At 50.1% G+C, this 14,752-nt stretch overlaps 1 protein-coding gene across 10 annotated transcripts in view; it reads right to left on the reverse strand.

Annotated features, from left to right (window-relative positions):
* The window catches only part of MAST3 (microtubule associated serine/threonine kinase 3), a 74,525-nt gene that overhangs the window by 13,300 nt on the left and 46,473 nt on the right, over positions 1-14,752 (reverse strand). For 6 of the 10 annotated variants that reach the window (XM_048830594.2, XM_048830590.2, XM_048830587.2 and 3 more), the window contains 12 exons: positions 13,236-13,314; positions 11,871-12,028; positions 9,281-9,356; positions 7,909-8,118; positions 7,704-7,826; positions 6,681-6,813; positions 4,596-4,663; positions 3,939-4,024; positions 3,008-3,216; positions 1,946-2,084; positions 1,525-1,657; positions 1,143-1,308 (listed from right to left, as the gene is read on the reverse strand). In XM_048830594.2, the coding sequence (XP_048686551.2) occupies positions 1,143-1,308; positions 1,525-1,657; positions 1,946-2,084; positions 3,008-3,216; positions 3,939-4,024; positions 4,596-4,663; positions 6,681-6,813; positions 7,704-7,826; positions 7,909-8,118; positions 9,281-9,356; positions 11,871-12,028; positions 13,236-13,314 (1,580 nt within the window). Of the gene's footprint in view, positions 1-1,142; positions 1,309-1,524; positions 1,658-1,945; positions 2,085-3,007; positions 3,217-3,938; positions 4,025-4,595; positions 4,664-6,680; positions 6,814-7,703; positions 7,827-7,908; positions 8,119-9,280; positions 9,357-10,622; positions 10,725-11,870; positions 12,029-13,235; positions 13,315-14,752 lie in introns of those variants that run through there. The other 4 variants (XM_048830591.2, XM_048830589.2, XM_048830592.2 and 1 more) reach the window with 2 other exon arrangements.

Consider the following 14,752-nt stretch of genomic DNA (forward strand, 5'->3'; position numbering starts at 1 on the left):
TCCTGCCTTTATGGCTTCAGGGAGCATCCCACTTGGGTCAGAATTAGGAGTGAGTTGAAGAAAGGTCATTATGACTTGTGGCCTTAAGGCAAAGTACCTTTGCTAGGGAAGTTATTTTTGCACAAGAAAAATGCCACAGAGTAACTGCAAAGCATATGCTAGTCACCTAACTCTGGGAAAGCGAAGAGTCCCATGTCCACACTCAGTGACTCTAAAGCTACATCATAGCTATCTTTCTGACTCACTAATCATAAGGTGAGGATGCTGCAAGACCTGGGTGATGCCCAACAACCTAATCAGAAGAGTTATTGTTAAAAGAAATATTAAGCAGCAATCAAAAGAAAAAAGTGAAATGACAGCTGTACAAGGACAGCCCTGCAAGCCACGCTTCCCCCAAAGCCTAGGAAGGAAACGAAACCCAACTAGACATGGCCCATCTACACTTCGAGAACACTCATGTCTAAATCAGATGATGAAACACCCCTGTGGCCCAACCCTCATTCCAGGGAACAGCATTTGAGTGCAGGCAACAATTAGGCTGTGCATTCTCCTAAGCCAGGTCCTAAACATCTCTCCTTTCTTCACCTTGTCCTGGGTAAGGAATACATTGTCCTTCCTCCTTCGCCTGGAGTCAAACGGAGGCAGGAGTAAAAAGGAATCTGTTCATTTAGAGGATCCCAACCTCCTTGGGGTCACTGAATCAGTTCAAAAGACTAAACGCCTGGCCCAGTGCCTGCCACCTGCGAGCCAGCTGCGCACTCTAACCTGCCACAAAGCCAGGGCTGCGCCAACGCCCAGCCATAGTCGTGAGAGAAGCCCACGAACCCCTGCAGGCAAATGTTCATTGGTAAGCGTTTGTACAGCCCTTCGAGGACCACGGATGGAAGAGGCTAGAGAAGGGCAAAATCTCATCATTGTTAATACGCAGATGAGCTGTGCTCTGCGGCCTATAATAGGAAGCGGTGCCCGCATGGTTCAGAGTCTCAGTGTGCCAGAAGCACTAACCCGAATACCCAAACGCCCCAGACCCGGTGCTGATATAACCCAAGACAAAGAAGGGCTAGGAACTCTCAGACCCAGAAAGCCTCCGGAACGAAGACGAGAGGATGGACTCAGGGTATTGACCATTGCTAGAGACCTACCGCTGATCACCTGCCCAAAGAGCTCTTCTGGGGTGTCGCCGAAGAAGGGGACGCAGCCCACGAGGAACTCATATAGGATGATGCCCATGGCCCACCAGTCGACAGGCTTCCCGTAGCCTTGTATGAGGATCACTTCTGGCGCAATGTATTCGGGAGTGCCGCACACCTGCATTCAAAGAGGGGTTGGTAATACTGGAACCTCTGCTCTCTATAGCAGCCCAGGTACTGCTGCAGCATGCCCAGAACTATGCTGGTTCCCTGAGATGGGGAGAGATGGATACAGGATTCCCACCCTCTCCCCAGGGACCAAGAGAGATGGTTTGAACCAATGGCCCCACCCACTACAGCATGGGATCTGAGCCTACCAAGATCCTGAATGTACCTGCTTGTCCATGAACTCCCGAGTGTCCTTCTCAATGTGCCCTTCATACAAGTTTGTGGTCATGTTCATCAGCCCAATCTTTGACAGGCCGAAGTCTGTTAGCTTGATGTGGCCCATCGAAGTGATTAACAAACTGCAGGAGAGAAGATGTATGCGTAATCTCACTGGCTCACTCCCTAGCAGAGCCTGGTACAAAGCAGAGAGCAGAAGCAGGGCCCCGCTCTGAGAATTACATTGAAAAGGCTGGCTGCTTTCTGCTCATGCCATGGTCTTGACTTGGGATCACTCAGCCAGAAGCAACTCCCACCACTCTCAATGGGGAAAGGGGACACAAAGGAAACCCCTCCTTCCTTCCCCGCTTTAGAATCTGACAGCCTCTTGTCCATGCTCCTCCAACCCTGAGCCCCCTTTCTGTCCTTACTTGTCAGGCTTCAGGTCCCTGTGCACAATCCCGTAGTTGTGAAGATATTCCAGAGCTAGAACAGTCTCTGCAAAGTACATCCGGGCCATGTCGACTGGCAGAGGACCCATGTTCTTCAGTAGCGTGGCACAGTCCCCACCTACAGAAACATACAAACTCTCCATGAGCCACAGGCAACTGTGCAGCATGCAGGACTGGGCTGAGGGCATCCTGAAGTATTTCAAGCAACCTCTTCTTAACAGGAATGTAGGCCTCCCTACACCAAATCAGACCCCTGAGCTCTCAAGTCCTGGATACTGCCTCAGAGTGGCCGCAACCCAATGCTATACCTGGCCAATTGCATATGGCAGAAAAGCGTTTCTTTCTGAACCTGGATGGCCACCCATCTGCCAGGCCCTGCTGCTGCTTCAGGTGGTACTTGGCTCTCCAATTTTGGGGATGTTGCATTGGTACAAGCTGAGAACAGCAGGTCTAAGACTGAGACATATCGGAGGGCACTCCAGCAAGGAGGGTCTGTTGCAGCTCAAAGACATCGGTTACCTGGTGAATGCATGTTTGTTACGTGTTTGGATGCAGATGAACAGGAGAGGTTGGCGGAGGGAACACACCAGAGACATTAACACACACAATCCTTGCTGCACCCCGAGAGGAGGTATTAACCACCTCATTTTACAGAGAGGGAAACAGAGGCAGAGAGAGGGAAACACAAGGAGCACCTGTCTCCAAGTTGTGTGCACAGACCAAGCTCCTCTCTCAACGGGCAGCAGATGGTTTTTGAGTCTCTGCTCTGCGAAGGAAGGAAGGATTTTCCATTCCTGCAGGAACAGGACAGGCACGGGGAGCAGAGGGCAGCGTGACGTGCTCGCACAGGACATCACACAGACATTCAGCACTGTGGGGCCTGATGGCCATGAGAGCTAAAAGCATTCTCAGGCCACAACCTTCACGTTGGGGATCTTTGTTTTCCTACCCTAAGACGGCAGGTTAAGGTTTAAAAATCTGCTCTAACAACCACAGTGTAAAGTCACCATTCAGCCCTTGGGTGACCAGCTTGGCTCTCACCTTCCACGTATTCCATCACCATGCACAGGTGCCTTTTGGTTTCAAAGGAGCAAAACATGCTGACCACAAAGGGGTTCTCGGCAAACGTGAGGATGTCCCTCTCCACAAACACCTGCTGGATCTGGTTCCGCAGAATGAGGTTTTGCTTGTTAATTTTTTTTATAGCAAAACGCTGCCTGGTCTCCCTGTGCCTCACCAGATACACGGCCCTAGGAGGGGAGAAAGCGATGAGACCACCCGCCAAGCTGCAGGCACCGCAGGGTTCATTACTGAGTGCATGGGGCTCCAGCAGCTGCTGTCAAGTTTATCGACTAGAAGAGTGGTCTTGTTGCTTCAAAACACTTGTAAAGCACAGAAAACCCTGCATCTCCCGCCACCTAGAGTAGTTCCCAGTGAGAGCGAGCATTCACTGAGGACTCTGGCATGGGGTTTCTGGAGGTTAGCCTCTAACCTGCCAAGCACTGTGCTCCACATGTGCAAAGGGTGAATTTGACAAGTAGGTCAATTACAATGGGCCTTTCCAAGCAGGCTGCCAGCTGCATCTGTCTTACTGGACACTGGCCTTATTTACAACCCGAGCAGTGAGGCAGGCGCTGTTGTCAGACGTGGCAAGCTGCTCCTCGCCAGGAGGATTTGTGTGCAATAGCTGTAATGACACACTCAATGGAGTCGCGTTGGAGTGCCAAGACTGACATAGTAAGTGAGATACCTGGCCTGCTCTGTGTCTCTCTGCACTCGCCACCATTGTGCCTGCTTTCTAGGGGAGCTGGTCTTGCTCAGGCCAGGCCCAACACTAAGATGATTAGTTCACACTTAGATCGTTTGCAAAAAGAAGCCAGTGTTTGCGGTCATAAGTGGATTGCTCAGCGCAGCCCCAAGCCTGTAAGCTCCTGAGCGCCCTGCACTGAAGCAGAGGCTCTCTCCAACTTACCCATAGGCCCCATTGCTGATCAGCTTGATGGTCTCAAAGTCACTCTCACAGGGTTTCCTCCGAGAAGTGGCAGCTGAGGCCCGGCTCTGCATGAGACATACACAAAGGGGTGTTTTGATCTTTCTTCACATCCCAGTGCTGTGACTGTAAATACTGCGTATGCTTCCCCTCCACAATTCACTAGCCCTGGGAAACACTCCTGCCCACCCTTCCCTACCCCTATGGTACCCATCACACGAAGGGACGCTTTCTTGCTACAAGGGGCTAGTCCGACCAGTAAAAGCAAACCTAGACCTACACTCAAAGGAGGCTGCTGTTGCTCAGCATCCTTAGAAGCCACCACATCAGAAATCAACTGCACTTTGCAAACTGTGAACTGTCAAGTCAAAACTGCCTCAAGCACATGCCCGTTCCACATGTCCAGGTGCCAACTGGAGGGTCCATGTACAGGAATAGAGGTGTCCATGAGACATGTACCTTCAAAAATTCACACAGTTTCAGCAATCCTCCATGGATGGACAATTCAAACTCCAAGCTCCCTGGGAATGTAGACAGCCTCCTGGCATTGCCTTATATGGCATGCCAAGAGTTAATTTGCTAAGTGTCAGAGAAGCTGGTTGGGAAATGCGAATACTAACTCAGGCTGGATGGTCTTACCTCATGGGAGACGTCATTCTCTGGGGTCATGGTGTTCCCACTATCAAAATGATCCAGCTGAACCATTTCTGCAGAAAAACGGAAAGAGCTAGCCGCCAGGAATTCAACAGACCACACAGACACGCTGCTGCTGTTTCAGAGGGAGGAGGAACTGAAACCTGTCTATCCTGGATTAAAGGAACTCCACTGAGATTTGCACACTGCTCCCTTCCGGGGAAGTTTTTTGTTAGAAAATTAACCACCTTTTCCAGACATAGGCTTGACCCTGCTGCCGCAGCTAGTATCAGGCTGGCAGAAGGTGCTGTCTACACACGAGATGCCTTGCACAAGTTCACTGAGCAACCTGCACTGGGTGCCAACTTCACCAGAAGCTGCAGAGATGCTTTTCCTGGCCTACTCCCACTACATTGTCTGGGTTTGCTGCACACACAATCCCTCTGCAGCCAATATTCTGACTGTTCAAGGGGATGTGATGGGCTGCTATATATGTGGGATCAGCAAACTGGTCTGGATAAAGAAGAACAGATACAAAACTTTGCCCACATCGAGCCTCTGCCATCCTCAAGTGCTTGACTAACTTCTGGTCTCTCACCCATTCCTCTGCAAGTCCAGGATCAGTTCTTCCCAGGGCTGGGAACACCAAAACACCACAAGGAAGCCCGCTGGCAGGCAGCGGGCAGCCTGACTCACAGATATCTGTCAGAATGGAAGCTTCAGGCTCTTTGAGGCCTTCATCACTAACAAAAACTAATGCTGAAAGTAGAAAGTGTCACCATCCATACCGCGCTCTGTGTTCAGATGTTTCTTTGATGTCTGCCTGCCTGGAGCCCACACAACGTCTGTATGTTTTTGTTTTAGCCATTATTGCTGGGAAATTCAGGGTCCTGGCATCAAGGGGTTAAACATTTATACAATTCTATCTACTCTGCACCATCCTTTCAGTGTTCTTCAAGGATTATGATTCCCCCACAGGCCTTGGCTTCCCATGGATTAAGTGTTCTTGAAAGTAATATTTAATATGTAGCAAGCGATAATGAAGGAAAATTTGGTTCTGGCATAGAGAGACTTGGATACAGTCCTAGAATGCACATCCCACTCCACTACCACAGTCCGAGCATGGGTGGGTTTGGAAGCTGATGCACGTTTATCCCTGCACAGACTGCTTCAGTACTGTGCGCTAATCCTTGCAAAGGCAATCATGCCATCTGAACCCTTGCTACCACAGCATCTAGAGAGGTACATTTCCAACAACAACAACTTCAAGGCTAATTCCAATCAGTATCAGACAGAACTTGCTGAAGAAAGAGTTACCTGTTGGTCTGAGAGATCTCCTGATTGGCCTCATAAGCATCTATTCCAATGCAATGTGTAAGGAACAGGAGGCAGAGTTAACGATGCTATCGGAACCTTAACACTTGGGCAATTAACATTTGGTGATGCAATGTTTATACACTTACCAAAGAGCAAGATCCATTGGGGAGAAAGCACAAATCCCATCCTGCAGTAGTCACCTGCACTGCGGGACTGAGAGGGGGGTTACTGCCTTACGCACCTTCACCAGAGTTGAGGGGAAAGGGCCTCCCAGAGGATACACCAACAGCTACCTAGACCTGACCTGCTGACTGCATAGTGATTTCTGACAGTCCTGCCGCATCTGCTTTGGTTTCATTTCACAGTGAGGGTCCATCTCTGTCATTCTGCCCAGCAGCAAGGTGTGCTGGAGCGACAAGCTCTCGGTCTGTCTGTGGAGCACTTTCAGCACAGGCAGGGGCAGCACAAATCTCTCCACACCAGGCTGCCATGCCACCCCCCCCCCCCTTTGCCCTGGAGGGACCACCCTTAGAAGAGCCTGTTCAGTCCTTCTCCGTTGGCTGAGAATGTCAGCAAAGCTGACACTAGCATTAACTGCAGTGGTGACTTTTCGGATTTGGGCAGCTCCTAGCCTGGGAGTAGCAGAGACCTTCCAACACATGCTAACTCTGACTAACTGGCAGCAGCCATGTGCAAGAGGCTCCTTCTCCTGTTCCTGATTCCCTGCCTGATCACTCAGCGAGACACAGTCCAAGAGCTGTAAAATATCCCTACCCTCCAGAGGGTCCTTGGCAAGCCCCAGCTGGCTGATGATGTACCGCGGGATATCAGTTTTTATTCCTTGGCCTACTTTAGCATGTCCTTCCACGGCTTCCAGAAGATGATAGAATTCCTCAGGATCAAACTCCTAGCCAAAGGAGAATAAGTGCAGTCAAGAAGTGAGTTCTCCCTTTGTGTCTTTAAATAAAAGCACCTCCCCCACCACAACTCACAGGCATCACAGTACACAGGCATGTACATATTCTTAAATGGAATTAGAGTAACTATCGTAGATTGTAATGATAGGGTTCCCTTTAGCTCTGGAGTTACGGGATGCTACGTGGGCATCAGAATTCTGCAGGAGAACCATAGCTCCCCTGATCTTGGGATTGTGTCTGCATTTCCAGTGTAATCCCCCCTGGTTGAAAAATCCAGCCATGTGCCCATGTCCCAGAATTCAGGGGGCAAGCTGGCTGTATGCCTGAGCTGGCATACCTACTATTCCTTCTGGCTGTAAATAATTCTCGGACTAGCCCTACTGAGAGAGATTTGGAAATACACCACTGAAAACTTTAGGTTTTCAAGGTGGATTAATAACCAAAGGAGAATGTGTGTTGGAGATTAAGTGTAATGGATAAAAGCTAGAGATGGACAAGAAAAGGAAAACAGATTAGACATTCCCACCTCACTGTAATTCCCATCCTGTACTGTAATATTCTTTAACACATGGATCTAAAGATCTGATTGTCTTTGTCGTCTCTCTCTGGTCCCTAACCAAGTTCCCTAACAGTGAGTCTGAAGCCCAGTGGCTGGGTTAGCGAGTACAGTGAAGCTTGTGTTAGGGTTACTCAGTTACTGTGTACGCGACAGAGGAGCTGCACTGCTGTTCAGTTGTTGGGTGCACGAATGTAGATCGAGCTGTTCTGCGCGAAGTGATTCTTTCCAATTTACTCCATGAGTAATGAGCCTCCAAATGAGGTATACCCATGACAGACCTGCACGTGCAGACAGCCTGGCAGGCCACGCAGTACTCCTTACCAAGCACTCCAGAAGGCGGGCAGGGCGGGATATTATTAGCAGCAGCTTCCTGACCAGCTGGTCAATGAACCTCACTTCCTCACTCTCTGAACGCTCCTGGGCCTGCAGAGAATGAGACGAATGCTGAGGTCACCAAACAGCCATTGTCAGTGGGGGGGCCAGGGTTGGGAGGAGGGGGGGATTGCGAGAACATCCAAACACTCACATCGTGGAGCATTTTCTCCAGTTTCTCCTGCAGCTCCATGAAGTAGCGTGAAGTGATGAGAGCTTGTTGGGACTTGGCCAGACAGTCTCGGGCCAGCTCAATGATCTGATGGTGGATGAACCCCAGCACGCCATCAGCAAGGGGCAGCATACTGCTCGACGAGCAGCTGGTGATGGTCCCCTGCAGGCGCTCCTCCATCTGCGCTGTGGCCTGCAGGGCAGAGCAGGAGATGACTACAGTGGGACTGAGACCTTGAGCCTACATCCGGGTGTTAGCCATCAGCACAGCTGACCCAGTGCAAACTCCTACTGCAAGTGCGCTGCCCTGGGGCAAGCCATGACCTACACAAGTGCAGCATGTTTACACTAGGGGCTACATCCTCAGCTGGAGTGAACTTGAAGCTATGGCAGTTTCCACCAGCTGATGCTCTGGCCCTGGGGTTTACACACACATATTCCTGAACATCCTTCTGAGAAGATTGCAGAGTAGACCCTTGTGGTCCAAACACTCCTAGCTACAGGACAGGCGTTTCAGTATGACAGTGCATTAGAGATTGGTCATTTCCAAGTGATCTGGCACTCAGCAGTTACCAGCTCTTTCTCCCCATAAACCTTTAAGTAGAAGCATGTGAAACCACAGGAAGGATGAAAACAAAGGGGCTTGTCACTTTGTTTATTATCTCCCCTGGCAGGCCCGCAGCCAGGAAATTGCCAGCTGACAAAATGGAAAAACCTGCTGCCAGAAGCTATGAGCTGCTGTGCCCAGCAATGCAGCACATAAGCCTGGATCCCAGCTCGCACAGAACCGGAGCCTGGCACGCACTGGGCTGTCTTTTATGACTGCAGCATGCCAGCGGCATACAAAATAATTGTACTGATCCTCACATTAGAGATGTGCTGGAAAGAATGTTCCTCTTATGTATGCGACTTTGAGCTGTGTCATGGCACCCTAGGACCATTGCAGCTGTACAAACAGCCGGAACGAGAATTTCCCTGCTTTTGTGATATTATGTCTCACTATTTTAGACTGTGCTGTAACTGCACTGATATTGTTTCATTTGAAAATCTCAGCACAATATTCACGTGCTTACATGGACATTGTTTTAACCAAGAAGTGGTCTCCAGAGACTGTTAATGAGAGTTTTATGTTGCTGCAGTAACACATGCTCCACAGTGACCAGGAGAGGACATTATGAATCTTCAGCTCTTCCCCCAGTGAATCATCAGGTTTCCAGCCCCCTCACACACCTCCCCTGTAAGGTACACCTTTTGTCCCAGGATAAAGAACAGAAATGATTTTGCTGGAGACAAAATTGCTGAAAAGCTGAAGATACATTATGTTTGAATAATCTTTCTGAGCTCTGGGCAGTTACCTTCGGGAATCGTTCCTTGTAGACGTGATTCATCATAACAATCTCATTATCAAAAGCTCCACTTGTTCGTCCAGGGCTGGGGGGAAAAAAAACAGGTTTATCTTCAGAAAACCAAGTAATTATGGGTTTGTGCAGTCTTAAGTGCCTTTGGAGACTCATCACACTTTGTTTTCTATTCAACTGCTACGTTTCACAAGCCATTAAAGCACATTCACACCAAGCACTCAGCATCCTGACAGTTAGTGACTCTCCCAGGGCACCTCCACCCCCAAATACAGCTCCCCAATGCACCTCAATGGCTGCCTGCAGCTCCCCCACCACCCTACCCTCCCACCAACAGCAACACAACTCACTGCTGCCCTGAAGCATCCCCTCTGGAACTGCTCATCATTCCTGACTCACAGAACATCCCCCACCACATTCCCAATCTGCACCCCTAGCTGTTAGTCTCCGGGAGGAGAGACTGGTCGATGGAAGAGACTGCCTGGCAGCTGTCTGGGCTGAATAATTGTCTGCAATAAGCTACTCCGACCTCCAGACTCATGGCATTTATAAACCAAGGTAGTTTTGAATCTAGATCTCCAGAGCTGAGAGACTAATGTGTCCATTAAAGAAAGGGCTTGTCCTTTTTCTTTCCCTCAGGGTTATAATTTCTGTCCCAGTCCCCACCCTAATGCCAGTATTACAGACAGCAAACTATAATGCCACTGGCGAGATGCCTAGACCACAGCCAACTGTGAGCAGGCCAGCATGCCTGACACCCAGGGCCTCTCGATCTGCTGATATAGTTGTCTTTTCACTACTGGCAGCAAAACAACTGATTTTTGTTCTTTGCAGGGCACAGAGGGATCTTCACATGAATTGTTTATCTTTTTTAGCCCACCAGTGAATTCAGCGGACCCTTCTTTCTCCCCTGGCCACAGCGCCACCACTGGAATCTTAATCCTGTTACACAAAGCCAGATACAGGGAGCAGCATCTACTCGTTAACCAAGATATAACAAATGCCAAGATCAAGACCAGTTTCAACTCTCCCCCCATTCTCATTTCAGTAACTAAGAAGTAAGCCACAGCTTAGCGAGGGACTCTTTGTATTTTCTAAGTACAAGTGATGGCAGTCATATAACTAGCATTTCTTTGGTAAAACATTCATCCACTTGTAAAGCCCTTGAGATAATTAATCTAATTTTAATGAAATTTCAGGCAACAAAGCCCAGGACCAATTACAGCTCTCGCCCTACTAATGAGGCCTCTAAACACATTCCACAACAGGAAAAAGTATTTAACTGAAATATTCCCTGTAAGGATGCACACTTGCTGCATTTGACAACTGGAGAACAAACCAATGAATGGAAACTCGACATTCCAATGCACAGCGAGTTTATGAAGGGGCACTGTCAAATTCAGGAGGTCTGCATGTTTAGTCTATTGTCAGTTGCAGAAGTTGAGGAGGAGTTGCCAGGCACTCTTGCTTGTACTTCTCTGCTCCACTCCCATGCTGGACCTTTCTTGTGAATTTCATGCAATGTGCCTATGTACAAGAAGGGAACAGACAGATGCAGCTACACACAAATACACTGCATGTCTGAAATCTCTGAGAATGCTGTACACCTGCTTGCGGCCCTGGGTCTGAAAAAGCAATGGTTGGGGAGAACAGGGGTGAGGGAAGAAAAAAGGCATTGCAAACAGATGTACTCAGAGCACCTAGCTTTTATTTAATATGCATAATGCTTCTAGATCCAGTTACATAAACAGATTTTTTTAAATCTTTCAAGGGTAAGTCTGATTCCTGGCCTCTTGACTTAGATCCCAACCTGCAGCAGGGTCTGCAACGACAGACTATCAGGTATGCCCTGATCTGATCTGAGGATCAGTTGAGAATTTACCTCTCAATCTGCTGTGACCCACCCAAGGATCAGCGTGAAGGCATGAGTCCCAACTGAAGGACACAAAAACAAACAACATAACAAGGCGCTTCAAACAAAGCTTCTGTAATCTCAGCCTCAAGAGCCTGCATTTCAGGCGTAAACAGTTTCCAGCAACAAAAGCCTCATGCTAGCAGACTTGTGTATGGCTTGTACTCCAAGTCCAGAGGAGAGCCCCCCGAGAGGCAGGGAGTGCCGACAGGATTAGCGTGAGATTTATTGCACTGTGCTTTGGAATTAAACTCCCGCCATTTTCCATTCATGGAAGTGCTGCAGGGAAAGCAGTGGCATTTCTGTAGAACACGGTCTGTGTAGTAAAGCACAAGAAATACCAAGTTTCACACCCCCAGACTCTCACGGAGAGCAGAGAATCAGACTGGTGGTCAGCATTATTGGTACAGCCAAACTGTGACGGGGCTAGTCCATAACTGTCCACTAGGGGGCTTCCCGCACCTTCCGCTGAAGCGGCAAGCCAGCCTGCGTCAGACAGAGGATCCCAGGCTAGATGGGCCTGCTCCAGTCTGGCAATGCCTATGACAATGAAATGCCTCCTTCACCAGCATCTTTTACATGCATCAGACACACAACTTCATGCACGTGTGCACACATACATGTACGCACACACACACTGTGGAAAGCCCAGGGGCAGCCAGAGGCTTTGGATACCTTAGGCTCCTGGATCGTGGCCGCAGGCAGGGTGAACGGCGCCCCTCCTCGTCCGTGACGCTCTCTGTGCTGCGGAAATGTTTAGAGAGGAAATGCAGCTCATCAAGGGTGGGCTGGTATGGTAACTGGTGCAGACGCTCCTGAGAGGATGAAGACGACTGGATAGAACAACAAATGCAAGCAGTTAGGAGACAGCTAAATTCCTCCATTGGAGCAGGATGGAAACAGTTCATTAGAAACAGCTGCCTCACACTCCTTTAATAGATTGGAAATCCTGACAGGCAACCTGGGGGCCTTGCTTTTTACAAACACTCCCAAATCCGCTGCACATAAGTGTGAAAAATGCATTGCATTAGCCCCCAAACACCATGAGATCAGGCACCGCCAGCTGCCCCAGAAAACTCTGACCTGCAACTCCTCTGCTGTTCTAGCTCCCTACAGAACAACTCTGTAGCTGCTCCTCAGTCCCAGTCTGCAGCATCCTCTTCTGTTACAGCCCTGGGCTCCCCAAACAGCTCCACAGTACACCCCAACCCAGACATGCAGCCCCCAGTATTAATTTGCGACAAAAGAACCCGCCATCTACAAAGTGTTGCAGCTAACTCAGATGCACACTGTAAAAATAACATCTGAACAAAACATCTGGCCATGCAGAGAAGCCCCAGAGAATGCGATGTTGAGGAAGGGAAACTATGGAGCTCAGGGGAAATTTAAACCCCATGGGACATGGTGGCACTGGCCCCTTCGGAGGGAGGCAAGTCCAGAGCCTCTGATTCCCAATTAGGTTTAAAAGAGGCACCTGGGCCTGAGGAGACAGACTGGGTGAGTCAGGTGAAGGCAACAAGGACCAGGAGACTGGAGAAGGTCTCCGGGCTCATGAGGCCCTCCCGCGAAAGAGGGAGGAACGGTCAGGAAGCCAGTGGAGGGGGCCACCCAGCTCACCTTCCGGTGCCAGAGAACCAGAGCCAGGAAGCTGAGAAGACCAGATGGGGCTAGGCTGCTGATCTTCCCATGCCAAAGAAAGCAGGAGAGGGCTGCAGGCTCAGATGCCTGCTGGTTCTCTGGGCTACAGAGCTGAAGCCAGAGGACCTTAGAGAGGCTGCGGGACACTAGCACCATACCAGAGAGGAAAGCGTGGTGAGAGACGCTGAGGTTTCTCATGGATGGACTGTGGGGACTTGTGTTGTTACAGTTTGTGCACAAAGGGCTTTTGTTCATATTAAATTAATCCTCCAAGGGCTGTATTTATATTCAAGGAGCGTTTAGATTATTTCTGAGAACTGAAAGGGAAACTGAGGCAGGCACACCGGGCAGGCCACTATTTCAGATTTCCCTCTCCTGTTACAGACGGCTGGATAGCTTTACCGAGACAGTGGAACTGGGGGTGTTAGTCCCATAGCCAGACGAGGGTAGTGAAGCCAGTGACCACCTTCTGCCATCAGCCCTGCAACAGGAAACACAGGGATCACACAGAGAAAACTTTGTTTAAATGCAGACAAAGGAACAATGAATGTCGAAGTGCTGTGGGCAGGAACAGGCACCTCGCTCTGGCCCAGACAGCTGCAATCCAAAGCCTCTTATGCCAAATGTATTTTGATATCACTTCATGTAAGTAATAACGACTTTGTACAATTAATTTTATGGCTGAGAGGAATGTAATGCTAGAATCTTAGAAACTAGGCTCTGTCCCCTGCTGCAGCAGAGGGTCAAACTGGTGCACGTGTCCCTATGAACTGGTGCTGTTCTCAGTCAGTGAGCGGGGTGACAACTCGGAAGTGGCTGCAGCCATGTGACAGCTCTATCCTGGCTTCTTTCCAAGCTGCGCTCGAATGAATCCACTTAGGGAAGGGGAAAACCATTAGGGTGGGATTTTTAATGAGAGTCAAATTTGGGCCCCGGGGTTTTATTCTACAGAACAGCATGATTCCTTCGGGCGTATGAAAGTGAACACGCACAATGGACATGCCCCCACCCCACCCCTGCAATAAACAAGATGCCAGAAACTTAAAACCTAGAAGGATATTTTTGCTGGAAGTGTTTTCTAGTAGTCTAAGGGCCTAGGAGCCCAGCCCAGGGCTCTACATCCCTATGTTACTGACTCACTGTGTAGGTCACTTCACCTGTCTGGCCTCAGCTTCCCCATCTGCCTAACCCAGCTGTCATGGATCCACAGGACCGGTGCTATGCCCCAGCTTTTAAACCAGGAGTGGGCAAACTACAGCCCAGGGGCCACATCCGGCCCTTCAGACATTTTAATCTGGCCCTTGAGCTCCCGCTGGGGAGCAGGATCCGGGGCTTGCTCCGCTCCGGCACTCCAGGCAAGGAGCAGAGTCGGGGGCTTGCCCCGCTCCTTGCATACCGTGGCTCCGTGTGGCTCCCGGAACAACAGCATGACCCCTCTCCGGCTCCTACACATACGGGCAGCCAAGAGGCTCGGCACGCTGCCCCCACCCCAAGTGCTGCACCCACAGTTCCCACTGGCTGGGAACCATGGCTAATGGGAGCTGCAGGGGCAGCATCTGTGCACGGGGCAGCGTGCAGAGCTGCCTGGCTGTACGTCCACATAGGAGCTGGAGAGGGGACATGCCACTGCTTCTGGGAGCTGCTGAGGTAAGTGCCACCTGAAGCCTGCACCCCGACCGCCTCCCATGCCCCAAGTCCCTGCACGAGCCCATATCCCTCTCCTGCCCTCCGAACCCCTTGATCCCAGCCGCACCCCAGAGCCCCACCCCACTGTTCCCTCTAAGCTGTGCGCGCGTGCACAGATCCTAAACCCCGCACACACGGCGAAACACCACGCTCACAAAAATTTGCACAGAAGCACAACAATTTGCACAGAACACATTTTTTGCGCACACAGCCTGTCAAAAATTAGAGGGAAC

The sequence above is a fragment of the Caretta caretta genome, chromosome 25, assembly GCF_965140235.1.
Source record: "Caretta caretta isolate rCarCar2 chromosome 25, rCarCar1.hap1, whole genome shotgun sequence".
Taxonomy (NCBI): domain Eukaryota; kingdom Metazoa; phylum Chordata; order Testudines; family Cheloniidae; genus Caretta; species Caretta caretta.